This window comes from Labeo rohita, chromosome 9 (assembly GCF_022985175.1).
Source record: "Labeo rohita strain BAU-BD-2019 chromosome 9, IGBB_LRoh.1.0, whole genome shotgun sequence".
NCBI lineage: Eukaryota > Metazoa > Chordata > Actinopteri > Cypriniformes > Cyprinidae > Labeo > Labeo rohita.
In genome coordinates, this window is record NC_066877.1 from 29906249 (window position 1) to 29931324 (window position 25076).

At 33.8% G+C, this 25076-nt stretch overlaps 1 protein-coding gene across 1 annotated transcript; it reads right to left on the minus strand.

Moving 5' to 3' along the window:
* Positions 1-4970: 4970 nt before the first annotated feature.
* dnajc10 (DnaJ (Hsp40) homolog, subfamily C, member 10) lies at positions 4971-24021 on the minus strand. Its single transcript, XM_051119927.1, has 23 exons — positions 23898-24021; positions 22941-23228; positions 22687-22852; positions 22514-22564; positions 21731-21813; positions 21504-21635; positions 21328-21421; positions 20468-20545; positions 20345-20388; positions 20089-20220; positions 18642-18731; positions 18287-18397; positions 17749-17863; positions 16583-16710; positions 16213-16329; positions 15617-15718; positions 13106-13261; positions 10765-10898; positions 10626-10679; positions 10112-10259; positions 7867-7989; positions 7656-7766; positions 4971-5850 (listed from the first exon to the last, which is right to left on the minus strand). Exons 2-23 carry the CDS (start codon positions 23136-23138, stop codon positions 5839-5841), a joined length of 2379 nt encoding a protein of 792 aa, XP_050975884.1. The 5' UTR covers positions 23139-23228; positions 23898-24021; the 3' UTR covers positions 4971-5838.
* Positions 24022-25076: the final 1055 nt, after the last annotated feature.

Below are 25076 nucleotides of genomic sequence, written 5' to 3' on the forward strand. Positions count from 1 at the left end.
TGAGGTCACATATATTGTAATTTTTGGTTGAACAGTGCCTTTAAAACATTGAAAGTCTGCTGCAGTGGACCAGGTGAGAGGCTAACTTCCATTTCGAAGGGATTTGTCATGGTTCCTGCAGCAGTGTTTCTTCACACTAGATTCCCTCTGAGCAGCACATTCTCCAAGTCTCCCACAATTCAGCTATTATGCTTTGTCTTGCATTTTTCCTATTAACTTTGTATACTAATTGATTCATTACCTGTAAATAAACCTTTTCCTCTCAAGGGATAAGTCTACACAAATTGGTCAAATACAGCCTGCCTTGAGGTTTCGAGGGCTTTGTATGCTTGCAAACAAATTTGTTGTGATAAGATCTCTGCAGTGATAAACAGCCGCAAGCTGCTTTTGAATGTTCTGGAAAGCTAATCATTTAGAAAACCTGCTCACAACATCCCAGTTATCATGTTTGCATTGTCTGGACAAATAGATGCTTTACCGGTTGGGCATCTTATTTACTTATTCATTAACACCAAAGACTTTTACACAACAAAATCAAGATTAACAAAAAAAAGTTGATTGGACTTAATGGGTTAGAGTAATTCAAGGGCTGAAAATTTAAGTTTTGCTAATGCAGTTTTGAAAATACATTTTATAGCATTTTCAACAAATTATTTCTGAAAAGTGGTTTAACAGTCAAGTAAAATATTAAATATAAATAACAGTAATTATTGTTTCAAACATTTTAAGGTAAAATATTTTCATAAACATCTTCAATTTTTAAATCATGAACATTGTTGCATCCTCAGACTGACAGAGCTGGACATTTTTACTTTAAAAGACCAGCATACTACACACTGTCACTGAGCTGATTCAATAATAATAATAATAATAAATATTAAAAAAATATTTTAACGAATAACAAACTACTTTCCAAGTCGACTATTATTATTATTATTATTATTATTATTATTTTAAGCTGTTTGCTTTATTTAAATCTCCAGCTAAAATATTAAAATGAATTTTAATTCACATATTAAAATCATATTTATGTTTTAATAACATAATACATTAAATAATAATAATAATATTTAACAAAATATTTTAAGGAATAACAAACTACTTTCAAAGTTGACTATTATTATTTTTATTAGTAGTAGTATTATTATTTTTTAAGTCATGGAACTTTTTGCTTTATTAAAATCTCCACCTAGATTTTTTTTTTAACTTTAAATCCCACTGAAATATTGAAATTAATTTAAATTTATACATTAAAAACATATTTACAACAAAAGATTATCTGTATGAATGTTTTAATAACACAATACATTACATAATAATAATAATAATAATAATAATAATAATAATAATAATAATAATAATAATAAATATTTAACAAAATATTTTAAAGAATAACAAAACTACTTTCAAGGTTGACTATTACTATTATTATTGTTGTTGTTGTTGTTGTTGTTATTTTTTTAAAACGTTATAAAACTTGGCTTTATTGTAATGTCCACTTAGGTTTTTTTTTTCTTTTTAAATTTAAACACTAAAATATTCCAATTAAATTTTAATTCAGACATTAAAAAAATATTAAATATTTGTTTTAATACCATAATACATTAAATAATAATAATAATAATAATAATAGTTTATTATTATATTTATTATTAACAAAATATTTAAATGAATAAAATACTTTCAAAGTTGAGCATTATTATTAGTAGTATTATTATTAATAATAATAATACTAAAATATATTTTTATTATTATGTTTTTTTTTAAGGTTATGAAATGGTTTGCTTTATCACAATCTCTATAAAGCTAGGTATTTTTTCTTTAAATCCCACTAAAAATATTACAATTTAATTTTAATTCAGACATTGAAAACCTATTTACAATAAAATATTCTGGGTATGAATTTTTAAATAACATAATAGATACATAATAATAATAATAAATCAACTCAGCAAGACTTTCCTCTTAGTCAGTATGTGCATCTGAATTATAGTCATTAGGGAGCTTTATAGTCATTTTAGTGGAGTTGTGCACCTGATGGAGAAAAATCATTACGGTCGTCACACGGGCTTCATAAACGCTTTCCCCCGACTCCCCAATGTGTGTGAACGTCAGCCGCAGCAAAATAAAAGACTACGCGAACCGAAAGTCAATTAAAAAATAAGAAAAAGTTTTATTTTGGTGTGATATTTAATAAAAAAGTATAAAAGTTTAATCACGGTATAAATTTCAAAACACATTTTTATGATTGTCCAAAATGACGTTGGTTTTTAAAAGCATATAGTGTGTGTTTTCCGTGAACTCTAGTGTTCCTCTCGTAAAAACCACATTGTGGTTACAAGGTGCTACAACGCGCTGACGCCAGAACTGGGAAAAGCTCTGCCAGCCGAGAGAGCCTGTCCAGCGGCCCCAGGTGGGATTTTTCCACCTCTGAATGAAAGAAAATAAACGCGCAGCGATCCCGCAGGGTCGCCCAGTTCCCCAGGAATCACCAGGGCAACCGCAGCTCTGGGAACGCTGCCTCACCTGGGCAAGACGTTCACACGCTTCCCATGATTCCCTTCCAATGTTCTCTAATGGTCAAAATGACCCTGAACAATTACTACTGAACCTTGCTTTAATTTGGGGTGTGCTGCTTTTTTACGGCCTTCTCCCCACCCTGCGCGTTACCCATGATTTCATAAGCGCTGGATGGGACCCGGCGGTTAGGGGGGTACGCTGGGGTCACGCCACTGAGGGATTTTCTTCCAGCGCCCGTATGCGAGAGGCCAAGGTAAGCAGCGTGTCCTGGTGTCCGCGCGGTGGCCACGGGGTGAGCCCTGTTCCAGCGCCCATGCCAGGACACACACACTGCGCACTATGAAGGGAGCTCCTGACGGACTGACACGGGGAAGAAAAGGGTTTGATGTGTTGCCACAGCCCCTGGACATTTCGTCCTCCGAACATCTGCGCACGGGGCCGCCGAGCGCTTTGAACCCCTCCTTTCTCTTCTCCCTTGCTAAAATGGAGGAAGTTCGGATGAACTTGGACTGGAGGCGGCAACTGGGCCACGCAGGCCCCTGTAGAGATGGAAGAACTAATAGAGATGCAGGAGTTTTCAGGCTGAGGATACAAACCCACATAAGTAGGTCTATGATACCTGGACAAAAACTTTTCCCGTTCGTCTCAGCACAGGACCTGCTTTGCTCATGGGAGCTCATGACAACGCCGGCTTCACAAAGCTGTCATTAGCAGCTGTCTTGAGCTGTAACGTCAAACGTAGCATACAGGGGAAAATATTCACATTTAGTCATTTTGCAGACGCTTTTATCCAAAGCGACTTACAAATGAGGACAATGGAAGCAATCGAAATCCACAAAAGAGCAATGATGTGTAAGTGCTATGACAAGTCTCAGTTAGCTTAACGCAGTACACGTAGCAAGGTTTTTTTTTAAATGATATAATAAATAAAAAGAAAACAGATAGAATAGAAAAGGAATAGAGCAAGCTAGTGTTAGTTTTGTTTTTCTGTTTTTTTTTTTTTTTTTTTTTTTTGCTTTTTCTTAATTGTAAAATAAATAAAAAGAAAACAGAAAAGACAGAGTATAGAGAAGCTAGTGTTTTAAATTTTGAATTTTAATTTAGTTTTAATTTAATTTTTTATTTTTTTTTAATCCTCAAAACCCTAAAAATTAATCAGGCACTGGCAGAACATAGATCATATACAAAAAAATAGGTATATTTATTTTATTACAATTATTTTTTTTTATTACAATAATTATTTTTAATACAATTTCTGTTTTCTAGATATAGAATATATTTTAAAATGTAATTTTTTTCTCTGGTGGGAAAGCTAAATTGTCAGCAGCTGTTACTCCAGTCTTCAGTATCACATGATTAATAAAAAATCAGTTCAGTTACTATCTATTATAATTGGTACTTAATTATTAATATATTTTTTTATCATTATAAAGTTTTTTGAAGATAATGATACATTTTTTCTAAAACTGTTTGATCATTAGAAAATTCAAAAGAATCGCATGAATTTTTATTAGCTTAATAATTAATAGCTTTTGTAACATTGCACATGTTTTAGTGTCACTTGATTAACTTAATGCATCCATGCTGAAAGTGTATATTTATTTTTCATTTAAAAAAAAAAAAAGGGACACATTTGATGAAAGGTTTTGATCCACTGCAAATGTTGACTACTGTATATATAATCTAAAAAAAAAAAAATTGAATGGTAGTGTATCGTTTTCCTTAAAAAAATAATTATTAAGCAGCAAAAATGGTTTTCAACATTTAAATTAATAATAATAAAAAAAGTGTTCTTGAGGACCAAATCAGCATATTAAAATGATTTCTGAAGTATCATGTGACACTGAAGACTGGAATAAGGATAAAATAAAATTTTAATTTACATTTTAAAATATATTTAAATAGAAAATTGTTGTTAAATTATAGAATTTTTTTTTTTATTATTACTGTTTTTGATCAAACAAATGCTGATTTGGTGAGCAGAAGAGATTTCTTTCAACAACATAAAAAAAAAAAAAAATGATTTCAAACTTTGACCAGGAAAACAAACAGAAAAAAAGTTGTTAGATTACAGTTACTTTTTAATGGCTGTCAATGGAGAAAGATGCTTTTTGGCTGTATTATGCTTGTTACATGTAAACTAAATTATGCTAACGAGCCAAACCTTGATCCCTGTCTAACATTTCATATGCAAATAATACACTTAAAAGGAAAATGTGCAAAAACAAGTGGGGAAAGCCTGTTTAATTAAAAGAGAGTGATAAAAGGCCATAAAACATGTTTTTACTGATAACCTTACAAGGTGACCCACTTCACATACAACTTAAAGTAATCCTTAGAAATATAGTTAATGTGTGCTTTATAGTACTCCCATCATGAAACCCCATATAGAAAAATTGTTATATTGTGGCAAATCAGTCAAAAAGTCAGTGACAAAATATCAAAAAGCATTTAAGAATTGTGTCATGTTTAATAGCTGTTGTTTTTACAAATCAATAATGAATATCCATCACAATGATTGGCTGCCAACATGTAATTTCACAGGCCTATGAGGACTTAAAGCCATTGATGTTAAATCACTGCCTCCTAGTGGCCACCTGGGGAACATTCACACATCTTTAATACAGAAATATCAGTAAACAAAGTTTAAAAACAAAGAAAGTGTATTCTACAACGAATCTCTGAACAAATATAGGTGCTGGAAACTAAAACCGTTTAAAGACAACAAATAAAACGGAACATAAAACATTCAACTACAGATTTCATCTATAGCCAGTGTAGTTCTATGCTTCTACAATAATTTGGTTTGACAACAAACTCAATTATCGTTTCAGAAACTTTGACTAAAATGTCCTCTAGAAGCAAATAAAAATAAAATTCTTAAAAAAAATCCCAAAATGCAACTCGAATTACATTTTACCAAGTAAAATACAATTTCTTTGTATTTAACCGAAGCATTTAAAATCACAGAAATAATGGAGCAGCTGTGAGAAAATACATCTATTGTTATGGTCATAAATACAGTCTGTGTGAGAAAATGAAGACACTACTTGACAGTACATTCATAGATTACAGAAAGTCATAAATAATTGCACTGTGGTGACCTCTTCTGCATCAGTAACACATTTAGAGGTGTTTAGAGTCCCGATTCCTTCCTCTAAAGCAGTTGAGGTGAGGCCGCTCCTTTCTACAGTCCATTTGGCAGTAAACAAACTCAAACAAATCTCTCACGCTCATCAAAGTGAGTTCATGAGTGTGCGTTTTCTCCCATCTTTCTCATCGCTTCACATACAACAGCTGTGGATCGCAAGAGGTGTCCTATAGTTCATCCTGTAGGGATGTAAACAAAGAAATGCTGTTAACAAAAAAAATGTTTTTAATTAGAACCGGGTGATTAATTTTATTTCCAATTAGGATTCTGGCTTCCAACAATTATTAAACTCACATCATGTAAACCAAGCTGCTTTGAACTCAATATATTTATTAATCTCGTCTTTTCCGTTTATATTTTAATTGTTTTTTTTTTCCTCAGTATAATTATATTTAAAGTTCAAGGAAATTCACTGTTAAAGTTTTTTTGTAATAACAGGGCTCTGCAGTGCTCTCGCATTTGCGACTGAAAACTACTGTGCGTGACTGAAAAAATATTTAGGAGCAGTTTGCGCTGAGGGGAGCTTCAAAGGTTTCTACATGTTTTTGCAACGTTAAATTATGTATCACAGACCTATCTCACAAATCCTTTCAGAAAATGTAGAGTGAGTGTAAATAAGAGATTCATTGTGCAGTGTAGAGCGCTTCATTGATTATAATGGAACTTTGTGAGATTGCAATGAACTAAGATGAGTGACAGCTTTTAGTGATTTTTAAGGGAGTTTGTAAATGAGATATTGATTTACCACAACAGTTAAATAAACAAGAAGATAATATTAAGTGACTAACATTGTCTGACTATAACACTATTGCCTGATTTTGCTTTATTTCATCATCAAAAATAGTCTGAAACAAGTCACAACTGAGCCGCTGCGCATCTCCATTCAAACACAGCGGTGTTTCGTTTATGAATGAATGTGCGTTTTTAAACAAATCTAGTCAGTCAATGATTCAATTTCCCATTCATAAAGACTTTGCTTTATTACTGAATGAATCACCCGTTCGAATGAATCAAATGAATGATTCAGTAATTAATTCAGTGACTTGCTGCCACCTACTGGCAGTTTTAGTTTAATTTTTAAAATATCTTTTCAGTTTTTTAAATCATTCAATATTTCTGTATTCAGTTTTATATTTAAAACATTAATCTTAACATGAGTTTATGAATTTGATTGTGCTCATGCCACCTCTGAGCCTCATTAAACATAAAAAAATACCCTTACAAGCCACTTTTGTGGCTTTTTTTTTGGTAACTACTTCTTATTCAACTTGTTCTTATTCTGTTGTTTTAATGAACTTAAAAAAAAAAAAAAAAAGAAGTAAAAACTAAATTCGCCTGTAAATCATTTTAAGGAGTCAAATATCACCTCGTAATGGGAAGGCTAATTTTTTATTACATTTTTTGATTACTGATCAGAAGGTGCTCCTAAAATTTTGACTGTGCTCCTAAAGAGAAAAGTAAGCATAGAGCCCTGAATTGGTTCAAACAATGCAAGATACTTCCAACCAGTAATCATGTTTATTGTGATCTCAATTTTGACAAAAATAATTGTTGTTGTGATTTTTTTCCACATTTGAGCTGCTCTATTTGGATTGTAAAAAAAAAAAAAAAAAGACTAAAATATCTCAAATTTATTGAAGAATCCTAAAAAAAAAAAAAAAAAAAAAAAACCTTAATCTCCATAAAAATATTGAGCTGATTCTAACATCTAATATGAACAATTGTTAAACATTTTGTACCAATAAAAATGATAATAATAATAATAATAATAATAATAAAGCATCAAATCAGCATATCAGAATGAATTGTGAATTTGCATCACAGAAATAAATTACATTTTAAATTACAATATAACAGAAAACAGTAATTTTAAACTGTAATATTTAAATTGTAATAATACTTCACAAGTTTTTTAAGTAATTTTAATAAAAGCTGCCTTGGTAGCATAAGAGACCTCTTTCAAAAACTCTTTGTTCTAACTTACTTTAAGTTTGGAGGATTTTCCCTGTAATGCTAGCTGCTGGAGTCTCTGTCTGAGAATGTCTGCGATGACTGTGGCGTCTCTGCTGTTAATATGTTCTCCGCCTTGATCTCGCTAAAACAGGTTGGGACATAAAAGTATTAGTTAGAACAGGTACAGAGGAACAATATGATGGCCAGCTGGAACAATATGATGGGCAGCACTTGAGTCGTACCCGTGTGGTTCCTATGTGGGGGTAGAATCGGACACTGGGGTAGGCCGTGATCCCGGCGTTCTGGCAGGTCTGGAAGTGTGCTTGACAGTCCACTTTCCCAGCTCGCACGGTTCCCTTCATCATCTGTAGGAGGAGGAACAGGTGACTGATGCTGCTGAATTATTCATGACCAGAGCACCTGCACTGACTGAAGCTAGTCAAGAGCTTGTGCAAATGTTCATGTGCTGCTTTATTACAACTGCATTATAAATTACATGTTTAATTAAAAATGCACAACAATTAGGGTGAAAAGTCTAACTAAATCACACTTTTGTTTTAATGTCAGCAGCTCTGGAGCTGATGTGTACAAAACCTGATGCTCATGTGATCATGTTCTTCAGCATAATTTAAGAATGATCCAGAGTGCAACAGTGCCCACCCACTTTTTCAGCAGCCTTGAGTCACAATAAAAGTTTTTTTGGAGTTTCGATCATAGACAAAACATCACTTCTCCGGGCCATGGTTAAACATAAAAACAACACCAGACTACAAAACCGGACGCAACAGCACAGGTTAAATGAGACTAAACAGACTACTAGAATGTAAATAAAAACTAAAGTATGAATTAACTAAGATAAGGACAGATAAGATTACGCAGATACACAGGACTACAAAAAGTGCATGTGTGCAAACAAGTACAGACTGAGTATTTTCCCCATTCATTTTTTTAAAGAAGCCTTAGTTAAAGCATTAGAAGCCATAAACAAAATCAACCAAATGTGAGCTAAATCACAACACTACATTTATAATTGGACAAAAAGACTGTGTACTTCAAGAACATGAAGCACTGCAACTGATGTACACTACCAGTCAAAAGATTTTTAATGGTTTTTAAAGAAGTCTCTTCTGCTTACCAAGCCTGCATTTATTTGATCCAAAGTACAGCAAAAACAGTACGATTGTGAAATATTTTTACTATTTCAAATAACTGTTTTCTATTTGAATATATTTTAAAATGTAATTTATTCCTGTGATTTCAAAGCTGGATTTTTAGCATCATTACTCCAGTCACATGATCCTTCAGAAATCATTCTAATATTTTGATTTGCTGCTCAAAAACATTTATTATTATCTTATGTTATTAATAACATGTATTATTTATTTATTTATTATTATGTTAAAAACAGCAGAGTATTTTTTTTTAGGTTTCTTTAGTGAATAGAAAGTTCAGAAGAACAGCATTTATCTGAAACAAAAATTTTGTATTATTTTGTAATATTATAAATGTCTTTATCATCACTTTTGATCAATTTAAAGCATACTTGCTAAATAAAAGTATTAATTTGTATCATTTCTTTCCCCCCCCCCCAAAAAAATATGCAAACTCCAAGCTTTTGAATGGTATAGTGTATAATGTTACAAAAGCTTTTTTATTTCAGATAAATGCTGATCTTTGTGTTCATCAAAGAATCCTGAAAAAAATTTATACTCAGCTGTTTTAAACATTTAAACAATAATAATAATAATAATAATAATAATAATAATAATAATAATAATAATAATAATGTTTCTTGATCAGCAAATCAATATTAGAATGATTTCTGAAGGGTCTAACTAATGATGCTTGGATCACAAGAATAAATTACGTTTTAAAATATATTCGAAAACAAAGAGAGTTATTTTAAATAGGAAAAATGTTTTAAAATTTTACTATGTTTGCTGTACTTTGGATGAAATAAATGCAGGTTTGGTGAGCAGAAGAGACGTCTTTAAAAAGCATTAAAAATCTTACTGTTCAAAAACTTTTGACTGGTAGTGTATTCTTTTTATTATTATTATTATTATTATTATTATTATTATTATTATTATTATTATTAGGACCAACTATTACATAATTTTATGAGTATGCGGGTGCATAAGTATTCTTTTGTCAGGATTTGTTTGCCACAGTCCTCTAAATGGTGAGATTTCTTTGCAGAATCATGGGTAATGTAGTTTTTCCACCAGAAATTCTGCTATTTAACATTATTATTTATAGCAGATTGATAGTAAAACTGCATGGCAGCATTGAAAAAAAAGAAAGTATGTGATTGGCTGAAACACTGCATGTGCTCCTCTCATTGCTCCAGGTGTTAAAAGAGCATTTGCATCTATATTTGCATTTCCTGAAGGAAATGCCAATGCTTGCAAAGCAGCAAAAAATAGTTAGAAACACTGCAAACACCAACTGATGTCTTCACAAATTTGTTCTAATGAAAAGTCTTACCCTGGCAAGAACTTCAAACTCGGGGGCAAATTGCTGGCATGGGCCACACCATGGTGCGTAGAAATCCAATACCCAGTGATCCTTCCCTCCCAAAACCTTTCTTTTAAAGTCCTCAGGTGACAGATCCACTGAGGCACGAGGCAGAGAGCTATGAACAGAAGAGTCCAAGGGTTAGAAGGTAAAAAAATGCTATATAGACAGCATCCTAAAGAAATGGAACCAAAAGTGACTGATTTGTAACACTAGGTAGGTAGTTTTGATTACCTAAGTTAATGGCACAACTCTCCGCTCATAAAACTAAGCTAGTTAAAAACTAGCTACCCAGTGTTTGAGTGTAGCATGTATTTTTATTTTGTGCTTTTAGCCATAAACTAAAACTACTGAAATGAGTCAAGTCTCTTGTTTTTTGTGTGAAGGGAGCTATTTGCATGATGCAAATACTGAAATCTATCATTAAAACAGTTCAAATAGTTGGTGAATTTATGGATACTTTGTGAAAATTATTTCGGCTTACCTCAAGGCCCAAGTCTTGAGTGAAAAGGCATCTCGGTGCCATCCATTGTAGCTCCTGTTAACAATGAGAGAGAAACACTTAACTTGTTGAACCAGTGTGTGTAATTGTGTTTGAGTTACAGAAAGAATAAAACACGCACTGGTACTGATCCCTGCGGTTGTTGTTCTGAGGAAACAGGCGGATCTCTGGGTAAGCACGCACATTCTCGCCCTGGCAGAACGAGTGGTGTTTCTGGCAGTCAACCGTTCCCACATTTACAATCCCACTCAGCATCTAGAACAGACACAGCAATAGGGTTGTCACGATCGTGACATTTTGCAAGCAATTAAGTGTCAAATGACAGAAAAAAAACATTTATTGAAAGGAACTAGGAAACATTTAAAGGGAACCCTAGGTATTAAGACTTGTATGGCTTAATATAATGTAAATGATGTTTCTTACTGATATATGTGAACTGGACCACAAAACCAGTCATAAGTAGCACGGGTATATTTGTAGCAATAGCCAACAATACACTGTATGGTTCAAAATGATTGATTTTTCTTTTATGCCAAAAATCATTAAAATATTAAGTTAAGGTTATGTTCCATGAAAATATTTTGTGAAATTCCTACCATAAATATATCAAAAATCCATTTTTGATTAGTAATATGCATTGTTAAGAACTTCATTATGATTTTTTTTGCACCCTCAGGTTCCAGATTTTCAAATAGTTGTATCTCTGCCAAATATTGTCCTATCCTAACAAACCATACATCAATGGAAAGCTTATTTATCCATTTTAAAAAATGTACCATTATGACTGGTTTTGTGGTCCAGGGTCACATATGTAGTAGAAAACCCATGAAAGATTTACGTTATTTAAAAAATCCACATCGTTTTATACATATTTTGGACTATGGGGGGGGTTTGTCAAATGGTTCCACTCGGTGAGTTACTAACGCCACCTGTTGCTATTTTTACTGCAACACAACTCGGAAAATAAAATACTGATGGTGCAGCTTTTGGTTGTAAAAAAAAGAATCAGTGCAAGTCTTCACTGCTTTTCCTAGCAATAAGAAGAGAAAGAATGGGAAGATGCCTGGGGATGAATAAAACTTCCTACAGACGTTTGTTCTTTCCACTTAAACCCTGATGCCTTTGAGGCTCTTGGTAGACCACAGCTACTGAAAGAGCTTACAAACAGCAGAGACAAGAAATGCTAGATGCCATCCTGGTAGGATGTAAACATGTCGCCGCAGCCACTTAAGGAGTTTCTCAGCGCAGATTTCACTTGATATCTGGGGGCGTTTAGGCTTCTTGTTGGCGAAAAATAAATCAATTTAAAAAATAATCGATGGTACAGCATTTGGTTTAAAGGAGAAGTTCACTTCCAGAACAAAAATATACAGATTATGTACTCACCCCCTTGTCATCAAAGATGTTCATGTCTTTCTTTCTTTAGTTAATAAGAACTTATGTTTCTTGAAGAAAAATATTCAGGAATAATATCCATATAGTGGAGTTCAAAGGTGCCCTCAAGTACTTTCAAAATGCAGTTTAAATGCAACTTCAAAGGGCTCTAAACAATCCCAGCTGAGGAAGAAGGGTCTTATCAAGCGAAACGATCAGTCATTTTTGAAACAAACTGACAATTTATATACTTTTTAACCTCAAATGCTTGTCTGGTCTAGGTCTGCGTGAACTCAATACAGTCAATACAATCAATACCGTTAGGTTATGTCGAAAACTCCAATCTAGTTTTCTTCCCCAATTTCACAATCGTCCTACATCGTTGAAGAAGTACCAACCCAGTGTTTACAAAGTGAACATGCAAAGAACATCAAATGCCCTTTACAAAAAAAAAAAAGGTAAAACAGCGATGTAGGGCGATTTTGACGGCGAAGAAGAAAACGAGACAGGAGTTTGTTTTGAAATTTGTTTTGAAAATGACCGATCGTTTCACTAGGTAAGACCCTTCTTCCTCGGCTGGAATCATGTAGAGCCATTTCAAGCTGCATTTTGGAAGTTCACACTCGGGAGCACTATTGAAGCATATGAGGAGAAATTCTAGAATGTTTTCATCAAGAAACAATTTCTTAATGACTGAAAAAGAAAAACATGAACATCTTGGATGACAGGGGGTGAGTAAATTATCTGTACATTTTTGTTCTGGAAGTAAACTTCTCCTTTAAGCCATTGCCACCTGTAAGCTCTTTCAGTAGCTATGGTCATTTCATCGGTATTTTATTTTCTGAGCAGTGTTGCGGTAAAAATGGCTACCAGTAGCACCAGTAGCTCAGCGAGTGCAACCATTTGAATTAATCAAAATAATGGCACCCCCCATAGTCTAAAATTTAAAACGTTGTTTTTTTTGTTTTTTTTTTAGTAACGTAAATCTTTTGTGGGTTTTCCACTACATATTTTATCAAGTAATAAGGAAAAAAAGTGCTGCTTTAGCATTCAGATGGAGTGTCAGTGTAATATATAAGAGCAGATACCCGTGCCATTCTCCTCCACTCTGGCAGCAGAGCCTGGCAGGGGCCACACCACGGAGCATAGAAATCCACCATCCACGTCTCTGAGGACTTGCGTCTCTTCACCAGCTCCTGGAATGACTCTGGGGTCAAAGTCACCACCACAGGGTTCACCAGGTCCTGCAAAAGATGTAAATCACCTATTACATCTAAAGAGGTACATAATGGCTGCGTCCAAAAGCTCTTAAATGCTGGATTCCAAGGCAGGAAGGCATCAAGGCACGTCCAAATCCAAACTGTGCTTAACTAGGGCCCTATGATTTCCGCGATGCGGAATTCAGTCCTAAAAATGGAATTTAATGAATAGCGCGGAATGTCACAGAATTTGCCAAAGTTTGTATGCGTTAATCAAAAGTAGGTTGTTACACTTAAATCAAAACGCGATATGGACTAGTATCTATAAATATTAAGCTGCAAAAATACCATTTAAATATGAATTCTGCATGTTCTGCGTGTCTCTGTTTTTATGAATGGCGCAGACGTGCGGATTTGTTTACTACACACACTGAAACGTGCATGATGCTCGCAGTGACTTAAGCGTCTGCCAGCTCACTAAATGAGGACATAAATACATGAACAACATTTTCAAAACTGCTCTAAGAGTCACTTCATGAGCATTTGACCGTTCCATTTGAGTAAAACTAGCGTCATATCAAATACACACAGAACTGTAAAGGTAGACACGGCAACCGGTCAAAATAAAAGTCCGGTTTAAGACATTGTGCCAGAAATATATTACTATTGTTCAGTAGAATTTACATAGCCAACTACTACTAAAATGAAACAAACATTATTTTTTAAGAGTAGAATCACACAACATTTCTTCCATGTTTTAATTTTTAAAAATAAAGTTATCAGCTTAATTTTCAATAATTAAGTAAGTTCGTTTCAATATTATTAATAATGTTATATGCCTTCATTTGATAACCAGAAAATGAAACACAAAGTAGAATTTCTGAGGGGGAAAAAAAACATTTCATAAGGATATTTTAATAATACATTTGAATAAATTAAGTATGCATTTACTAAAATTAGACATGCTAAAACAGAATTTGATAACAACAAAACATGGTGACAAAAAAACATGCCCTAAACATGTAATTTTTGTTAAACTTTTAATAAATGGATGTCAAATTGTATATGTTTCATAATTTAAATTAATTTATGCTTTTTGATTAATAAAATTTAATTCAACCATTAAAAAGCAGTCAAGAAAAATTAAAACGGGAATCCAGAAAAATTAAAACGGAAAAAACGGAATTTGGAAGAAAATAAAATGGAATTTGGGAAAAAAAAAAAAAACGGATTTCATAGGGCCCTACTTAACTTCCTGTCTCCGGAGTTACCTTCTTCTGATCTAATTTTGAAGGAAGCATAGATTTATCCTTTGTTGCCTTCGATTTCCCACAATGGACCTTTTTCACAAGCCTGTGATGACGCGTTTCGATGATCATCATCCATCATAAAGTTTTTTTATATTTTGATTTTTAAAAATATGTACATTTATAACACTATACTTTGTATCATATCACCTTTTCATCAAGTTACAAAAAAAATAGTTAACGCTATGCGAGGGTGTTTGTAATGCCGTGTCTATGGGAAGGATGGTAAATTTGACATTGTTCTCTCTTCTGACTGCCGATATCAGTCTAGCTCAATTTTTTATTTTGATTGAAAGTCGTGAAAACACTTTTGTGTACATTTTCTTTTGTTATTTGAGCAAATGGGAATGCAAAAAATATATTTGTGGTACTCTCCCATTCACTGCTCTCGGATTTTACCCAACTATGACGACTTCCGCTATGAGAAACCTGGAAATGTGAGAAAGGTCCATCCTGTGCGTGTGCGTCATATATGCTATATAAATAAAGATATTCTGTTAAATTAAACTTGTTACTTTATAATAGATGAGATCTCTTTTACTTTATGAATAGTAAAAAAAAAAAAAAAAAAAAAAAAAACATAATAAGCAATATTGTTTGTAATAACAGTATTTTATAAAAATGTTAAAAGGGTTCAAATGAGTAGTAAATAAGAATAATATTTACAATATACTACTAATAATATTGAAACAGCCTCTAATAACAATGACCTCTTCTGCAATATTATTTGCATCAGTACTTTTTTTTTTTTTAAGCAAAAAGTAGCTGCCATTCTCAGTCTCTTCTCCGACGCACAGACCTTCGGTGGGTAATGACATCAAGGTCTTTATGTTTTATTAAAGCATTTATACATAACTGTATAAGATTATTTTTCTCCAAAATGTACAAGTTACCCATTAGGTAACCTAGCAACGGCGTCACGGTCTGTTGCCTCTGAAGTCTGTACGAAACTGTTCCCGGAGTTGCTTTTACAGCCTTTGAAGTCACTGCCTGATAAGGCAGCGAGGCAGCAAGTCAGCTGACTAGGCTTTCGGACGCAGCCAATGTGTGTATACTGTCAGGATTATGAATAAGTAACCAATCTTTGCCTCACCTCTATAAATTCTAGGATGCCGTCTGCGGAGTGATGGCCTTCATACTCATGGATGCTGGACTTGTTGAAGATGACAGTTGTTGGATATGCATGAATGTTGTACTGAAGAAGGGAAAGATGCAAGAGATGAGCACCAGCTCTAACCTGAACATTCATACTCTGGTAAAATCAGCTTATTTATGTAAAATCAAAAGGTCTAAAATAATATTTAAGTTAAATATAAACAGTCAAAGGCAGTGTGAGGCAGGATTATCTTTTTCCTCAATACAATGCAAGATTATTATTATTATTATTATTAATTATTTTTGCAGTTTTGCTGCTAGTGGTGCAGAAATGACACGCTTTACCCATAACACATAAGTAAACATGTAAGCCAGATGCTGTGGTTTCCTGTAGAAAAGATTCAGAAGGTGTTACGATGATTCTATAAATAGCTCTGGTATCTAAGACAGGAAGCTAATGAGGATCTGAATCCTATTAAGAACACACTATACAGGAAACCACATTCAAATGCTAGAGATGCAGAACATATGATGCCCTCAGCTTCAAATCTAAGCCATCAGGCTCAATCAACTGTCAATTCAGCCACATAGTACCATATTGCAGAGCCTCTCGTGCACAGTACAATCCAGTGTCCCAAACTTCAGCTGTCCGAAGAGCTGGATGGAGGCTTTTCTCAGCTCAGGGAGAAGAGCTTGACATGGCGGACACCACTGCAGAACAGAATTACCCATAATGATTTTTAAAGAAACCACAGATGCAAATTGTCATTTTAATTTCTGTGGCAGTAATGTTTACTGTGTTTGTCTCCGCAGTTAATTTCTCACCCTCCTGAGCTTGATTAATTAACCATCGACAGGAAGTTACCATGGCAATGTAAGTACGGGCTCAGCAAATAATCATTAGCATTTAAGCAGAGGCTGCAGTGGAGGTTTAACTGAGAAAGGTTTAGATGTAAAAACTCACTGGAGCGAAGAAATCAACCAGCCAGGGCTCTTTCTCATGGCTGGGGAAGTTCTCAGGCCTCAGTGTGGTGACGTGGGCATTCACGCTCTCTTTTGCAAAAGCCACAACGTTGTACAGTGCATCCTTACCTGCAGAGTTAACACAGAGTAAGTGGCATTAGAGTGCATTTTAAACCAATATCAAACTTAATTTCATCAATGTTACTGGCTGACGCAAAATGTCTTTTAATCCTGATGCTGGTGTCCTACAGGAGAACTTTAAAAGCCATTTTTAGCCATTCAGGGTGTGAAGGTCAACCACATTTGGTCAAACTTTACTTAGTGAAATGATGCATTAAATTGATCATTTTAAATAAATGATGTTCTTTCATTGCTTTATTGAAAATAAAAGACCGGCCAAATTATGCTAAAAATTCAGCTTTGCATGGCATGAATGAATTAATATATTAAATAGAAAATTGTTCTTTTAAAATCACAATAATAATAAAAACATTTTACTGTTTTTATCAAGTAAATACAGTTTTGTTGAGCTGAAGAGACAAAAAAAATAAATAAAAAAAGAATATTTTACCAACCCAAACTTTTGAATGGTAGTGAATATGATTGTCCTCTTCATTAGCAATGAATTTTTTATAAATACCCTAACTGAGTCAGAATACAAAGTTCAGGGAGAGAAAGGCAAGACGAGCGTTTGAGATTAAAAAGTATTTAGATTGTATTTTTTTTAATGAAAATAAAAAAAATACAAAATATAATAAAATGATCGTTTCACTAGATAAGACCCTTCTTCCTTGGCTGGGATCGTTGAAGCTGCATTTAAACTGCCTTTTGGAAGTTTGAAATCAGCGCACCATACCAGTCCATTATATGGAGAAAACTGCACAAATGTTTTCCTCAATAAACAATTTCTTTATGACTGAAGAAAGAAAGACATGAACATCTTGGATGGCAAGGGGGTGAGTACATTATATGTGATCCTTTGTTTTGGAAGTGGACTTCTCCTTTAAAAACGCGTGTAAATGACAAGTTTTCATGATCATGCAGCACAGCGAGGTCACATGAGCCTGTAACTGCGTTAAAAGACAATGATCCAAAATCCCTATTGGTTAACTGTGTCTACAGGTATATTGCCCACCCCAAGTCTAACTGAAGCTCTTTTAAACTCACCATGGTGTATCTCGAAATCATGAATTCCAACTCCTTTAAAAACAGCCACACAGGGCTTCTGTATATACAGAGAAGCACACAGCTCTGAATCTGCAACACAGTCCACCTTCCCCACCTGTGCAAACAGATAAACGCAATTAAGCCAACACAACAGCCTCGTACACCAGAAGTCATATGACCTATGTACTTAGTAAAACAATATTATAAATGCAAACATTTTACACACTCATGTTGGCCTCAAAAAACAGGCAAAAAAAACATAAAAGTAGAATAAATCAGTCTATACGGCCTTCCAAAAGTTGTCTGAAGCCATAAGAAAACTTTGCGTCTTATATCATACAGCTTCAAAATACTTGGAATATTGCACACAAGTCATATAAATGTGCTTTTTGGTGATTTTGATATGGTAACAAGCAGCATGACCACATTTGTGTTTTAACAGAAAATCCAGCTTATGGGTTTGGAACAACATGAGGGTGAGTAAATGGAATTCTTTTTATACTTTGAGTGAGGAAAAAGAAAAAAAAAATTCAAAAACCTGTATGTGAGAGTCCTTCAGAAGAGCTTTGAGTTTTTTATATTCATGCGATGCCAAATCATTATGTCCAAATGAGAAACTGATGAGCCATCGGTGATGAGCCAATTTATGCTGAAATGACAAAGTCAGAAAAAACATACATCATTAAAAATTAAGTAGGGTATCTTTCATAACATTTTCAAGCATGATTATGCCACGCAATCATATTTCATCCAGTATGTCGGTTACTGTGTAAACAGTGGTATTGCAGGTAGTGCTGGGTGCGGTACAGGACTACGCTCGGTTTAGTGCAAACAATTTTTTGTGCAGCGTTTCCTTGTTCTTAAGTTCATGATGAAGTCATATGGACTCTTACCTCAAAGCTGCTCTTTGTAAGAATCTCCAGGTCAGGCAGATGCTGCAACACTTGTGCGTATATTTCTTTAGTATCCAAACTCAGGATAAACTGCAAGGTTGATAAAATCAAAATGAAAGCCCATTAAGATTGGCTAAATTTAAAAGAATAGCTCAGCCCCAAAAACATTTTCTAAGAATTTACTCACCCTCAGGCCATACAAAATGTAAATGACTTCAGTGGAAAAAATTTGTGAAAATTAACATTACACTTGCTCAGCAATGGATTCTCTGCAGTGAATGGGTGCCGTCAGAATGAGAGTCCATACAGCTAATAAAAACATCAGAATAATTCTGTAGTCCACAAGACTCAAGTCCACCAATTAATGTCTTGTAAAGGGAAAAAGATGTGTTTGTAAGAAACAAATATATCATTAATTAACTTTAATTAACCATGTCTGACCCTGGACCACAAAACCAGTCACAAATTGCACAGATATGTTTGTAGCAATAGCCAAAAATATGGGTCAAAATGATCGATTTTTTCTTTTATACCAAAAATCATTAGGATATTAAGTAGAGATCATGTTCCATGAAGATATTTTGTAACTTCCTACTGTGAATATATCAAAACTTAATTTTTGATTAGTAATATGCATTGCTAAGAACTTCATTTGGACAACTTTAAAGGCGATTTTCTCAATATTTTGATTTTTTTGCACCCTCAGATTCCAGATTTTCAAATAGTTGTATCTCGGCCAAATATGGTCCTATCCTAACAATCAATGGAAAGCTTATTCAGCTTTTAGATGATGTATAAATCAATTTTTAAAAAATGGCCCCTTATGGCTGGTTTTGTGGTCCAGGGTCACATTTTAACTTTACACCATTGCTTGTGACCAAAATACGAGTCCATAATCCATAACAAAGCTTCCTCCACTGAAAACGTCTATTACCTTCACATTGAAATCCAGTGACATTTGTTTAGAACTGTTTTTGTAAATGTGTTTAAGTTACAAATATTTCTATCCTGATTCAGCCAAGATGACTTTTTCACTGGAGAAAGCAATATCATGGATAGAGGACTTGCATTTTAGCCAGAAGCAGTGGTTTGATGTTTAAAGAACTTATGGTTTCAATGTCTTGATGGATTTGTTTTCTTACGAACACACAGCTTTTTGCTTCACGAGATGCTAATTGTTGGACTGGAAGGGTGTGGATTACTTGTGGATTATTGTGATGTTTTTATCAGCTGTTTGGACTCTCATTCACTGCAGAGGATCCACTGGTAAGCAAGTCATGTAATGCTAAATTTCGCTAAATCTGTTGCAGTGAAGAAACAAAGTAATTTACATCTTGAATGGCCTGAAGCGGAGTACATTTTCAACTAATTTTCATTTTTAGGTGAACTATTCCTTTAAGAACTATTACAACTGGACAGGATGCATATTTATAAATCAGCGCCATACCAATACACTGCCTTTCTGAGCAAGAGAACTTCCAGGGGGAAACAGGGCAGTAGTGCTAGTGGTGATCTCAAAGCTGTCACAGAGATCTGCCTGTTTGGAGCAATCCATCCATCCTACATTGACCAAACCATCCTGGGGTAGAAAGATTACAATGTTCATTCATGCTCACAAGACAATAACATATGTTATTAAATGCTCTCTAAGACATGTGATACTGGAACTGAAATTGGTGAAATGTGATCAGCTTAACGCTTACCAACATTCCAGCAAGTTTCCGCCTTGTCTGAGGTTCCAGACAGTCTGTAATAAAAAATATGACTTGTTACAATACAACAAGAGTGATTTCTAACTTTATTTCTAACTTTAATAGTTGTCTCACCCCCAGTGTCTGCACAGAAAGTTATCAACCAGCCGATTCTTTCAGCAAACGCTCGATCAATTTCACTGAAAATGTTCCCTGAAAAATGGAAATTTGTTTTACACACAGTTTTCAGTGCAGTACGATGTAAAATACTTTATCAAATTGATATTATATATCATACATTGCATTATTATAACAAGAATTGTGAAGAAACATTCTTAAACTTTCATGAAAATCTCAAAATGCAAAATAAATAAATATGATTATGAATAGGATTCATTATTAGGAACCAAATCTAAATTAAAAAAATGTTTTAAGGATAAACAGTTAGTAAACACCTAATAACATTTCAAAATGTAGCAAATGAATCTAAAAATGTTTAATAAAAATGTAAACAAATATAGCCCATACAGCTTGGCACAGACAATATGTATTTCTCTTAATAGACCACATTTCATTATAAATTATAGGTAACACTTTACAGTAAGGTGTCATTTGTTTACTTTAGTTAATGCATTAACTAACATAAACAAACAATGAACAATACATTTATTACACTATTTATTAATCTTTGTTAATATTAGTTAATAAAAATAGTTATTCATTGTGCATGTTAGTTCACAGTACATTACTAATGTTAACAAACACAACTTGCATTAGTAAATGCTGAAATTAACATTAAAATTAATAAATGCTGTAGAAGCATTGTTTATTCTTAGTTCACATTAACCAATGTATTTAACTAATGAACCTTATTGTAAAGTGTTACCAAATCATATCATCAAAATTTGAGTAAAAGTTGGACTGAAATATTAAAATTAATTTCTTATTAGTACATCTACGTTTTGCTTAATGACAGCAGCAGACAAGTTGCATACCTTGCCATAGTTCTGTCACTTTGCTCTCCACAAACTGCATTGCAAATGTGGTGAGACCTGATTTTGTTCTGTCGCCGTAGTATTTCTCTGGCTTCTGTTGGCATGATTACATTTATATTTTAGGTTGACTACAGAGATTTGCATACATTATGCTGATAAAGGCATTCCATTCTCACCATTCCCGCTCTGAACACATAGAGGCTGGGGTAGCTGTTGATGCCTTTACTACGACACAACATGCCATTATCACCACAGTTCACAGCACCAATCCGAATCACACCGTCCATTTCCTTAGCAAATTCCCGCCACTGTGGGGTGCATCACACGTCAGTCAAAAAACTACAGTAAATTTAACAATAGGAATAGGAAGTGACTAGGAAAAGGAGAAAACAGAGTTACGCACCGTGGGGGCAAGATCGTGGCAGTGCGAGCAACGTGGGAAATAGAAATTCACAAACCAGACCTCGCCAGAATTTACAGCTGCATCTGTGGAAAAAAGACAAAACAACAATCCATTGGAAAAAAAACAAAAACAAAACAGGTTAGACCTCTATTTGGATATTATAAAATCAGCTAAAAAAAGGAAATTGGTGGGTTTAAAGAAACCTGAGCAGAATTTTTTAGGCCATGTTTATAATAAAATAATAAAAATAAATAATCCTATTTAATGTGCATTATTTTTTAGAAATATTAAGCACATTTCTTCCATTCAATTCTCATCAAGTAACAAAAAAAAAACCTGTCAAACTCATTAAAGACATGTTAAAAAAAAATATTACATATTATATATTTTAGAACTATTATGGAATTATTTATTTACTAGAATTATTATAGAACTAATTTATAAAGTGCTATTACATTTTAATAATTACATTTATTATATGGTTTAATTTTTTGCTAAATTAACTATGTTCATTCAAGGGTTTTTCTATTATAATGATGATAATCTAATGAAAATTGCTAACGACAAAAAAGAAAATTCACAAAAATAAAACAGTAAATGTATGGATGCATAATTTAAAAGATTCAGGAGAAAATGTGCTTAATGGTCACAAAAATGCAAAAAAACAAAAAATAATAATTTATGCAAAATATAATTTCTTTTTTGCCTTCTGATTTTAAGGTGAAATATAACTAGAAATCCAATCTAAATGCATAATCTGGGTGATATAAGTTGATCACTTACCAAAGTCCCCTCTGTCTAGTGTAGTAATTTCTGGATCATCATCATAAATTCCTGTTGCAAAAACACAGTTGCATGGTTTTTCTCCAGTATAGAGACAAGTACGACATATCCTCCTACTTATTCTGTGTTGTACTGTAACGCACTGCAGTAATACCAACAAAGAACACAATTACCAAAATCATATCTGTAATAGTTCCAGCTTTCATATCGTCCTCCTTGCTGTTCATCTTGCAGGCCCTTCTCTCCATACTTGTCATACTTCTTCCTCAAGTCCTCGTCCTTTAACACCTCGTAGGCCCGATTGATCTTCAAGAACTTCTCATGGGCCGTTGCATCATTCTAACAAGACAATCGCAGCATTACCAGCCCGTCAAAAATTAAGGAAGACACATATGTCTGGCTGGCATACCATGATAAAACTACTCACCGGGTTTTTATCCGGATGCATCGTGAGAGCAAGCTTCTTGAAAGCCTGCCGAATCTCACGAGTACTAGCCTCCTTTGAGATACCTAGCAGCTTGTAGTAATCCTCATCGGAGGAAATAGTAACAAAAAGCCATACTGCGATGAAAGCAAACAGAAATAACTTCCTAGAAGATCTCTGATGATTCTGGAACATCTCCATTGTTGAAGACAGTTGCTGGTGCAGATCTTAAGTGCTTCAAGGTTGAAGGACTGCTCACAAGAGTGTGATGATCATCCTCAATGAAGACACCTTGACAAGAGAGTGAAAAAGAAAAAGAGAAGTGATCTCAAAAGAACACGTAGGTGTTAACAGAGGGTGGAGCTACTTTCTAATGCCAACTTTGATGCAAGTCACATCACTCTAATCATTCATGCTTTTCAATAATTATCATTACTCTTATGTTCATTACTAATTTCAGTTCTCATTATAATTCTTATTACCGTAATAACAGTATAAAGGCAACGCAATAAACAGTACAATTACGTAGACTTTTAACAACTTCAGCTACATGCGCTAGCAAACGTGTTTTATATATACAATACACGTGTTTAGTTCTTATGAATATACAAACATATAAAACACAGATTGCAAATATATCTTTTTCGCAAGTTGTCTGAAAAGTTTTAGTTGTGTATGTAATGAGACCAGCCCGGGGTAGTTGTGCAAAGCTAAAGCTGCAAACTAGTAAGTTACGAGACTCGTATAACAGCTCAGTTTATATTTAGATCCAGACTTAAATTATTTGAATCCATTTTTGTTTGTTGGTGAATGTTAAATGTGAGATTGCGGACACAAGCTGTTGGATCACCCGGCTAATTATTGCATGCTAGTCAAAACAAACTTTTGATTTAAATCCACAAGTGAGAGAAACATTAACATTAGCACTTTTGTTACGATACAGTGTGTATATTGTCTCACCTTTTGTTAAATATTCTTTATTACTCCTTCAGTCTCCGCTAATTCATGATCGTGGCTCCGAATCACCGGTGTCTGCAAGCGTGAAGCAAGCGGACGAAAAAAAACAATGAACTCCCGGAAGTACGGCGTTTTTCAAAATAAAAGTAGTAAATATAACTGCATTTGTTTCTCGTAAATTCTGTCTATGTATACATTTATTTACAAGACTACAATTAAATTCAAAATTTTGAGTAATTAGGAAAATGAGCCAATAAGTGTTTAGTAAATGACCGAGCAGCTACTTTTCGAAACGTTGAATCAATTGAGTCAATTTGAATCAAACTTCGCAGAAACGATTCACTGTTTCGAAGCGCTTGAAACGCCATTGGTGACGCCTGCTGGTGTGAACGGTGTAAATGCAACGAGAATGTGCTCACACACATTTTACAAGCCAATTGCGAATGTTTTATTGAAAGTGCAATCTATTAAATGCAATCTAATATGGCAAAGAAGCTCAAATATAACAATTGTAGTGACCATGTTTTTTGGCGTATTGATTAGCATTTGTAAAACCACATTTTTACTACAAATGCCATGGTTAAACTGGTAACAACAAATTAACCATGGCTTTGGTATTCCAACCATGGAATACCAAAGCCATGGTTAATTTGTTGTTACCATGGTTTAACTATAGTAACCATGTTTTTTTGGTTTTATTTGTAGTAAAACAATGGCTATTTTTCGTAAGGTAAGAGAACTTTAATTTGTTTTGTTTTCATTGGTCGTTGCATATTTCTTGAGTTGGGTAAGTTAAGTCTGTGGGTAAATTGATCCACCCCCCTGTATCTTGGCAACCGTACACTTTTACTGTCACGTAACCATGTATTTTGGGAACGATGTTTTTTGGTTTTTGAGGTTACAACTTTGGTGTTTAACATATTGTTTCAGAAATGCAAACAATTAAAGATTGAAATTTAAAATTAATTTGGTTGGTTTTATGTTAAAGTTAGGTTTAAGAAATATGACTGTTTGTAAAATGAAATTTGATTATTAAATTAGTTTTTAAAATGTGAATTATCTTTAAAAAAAACACATGGGTTTGAATCAGATTCAGTCAGACAGTCAGTTTACACCCAGATGGTGCATCTTACCCACCGACTCGGGTCAACTTACCCCTAACCTTCAAGGTTGAGCCACAGG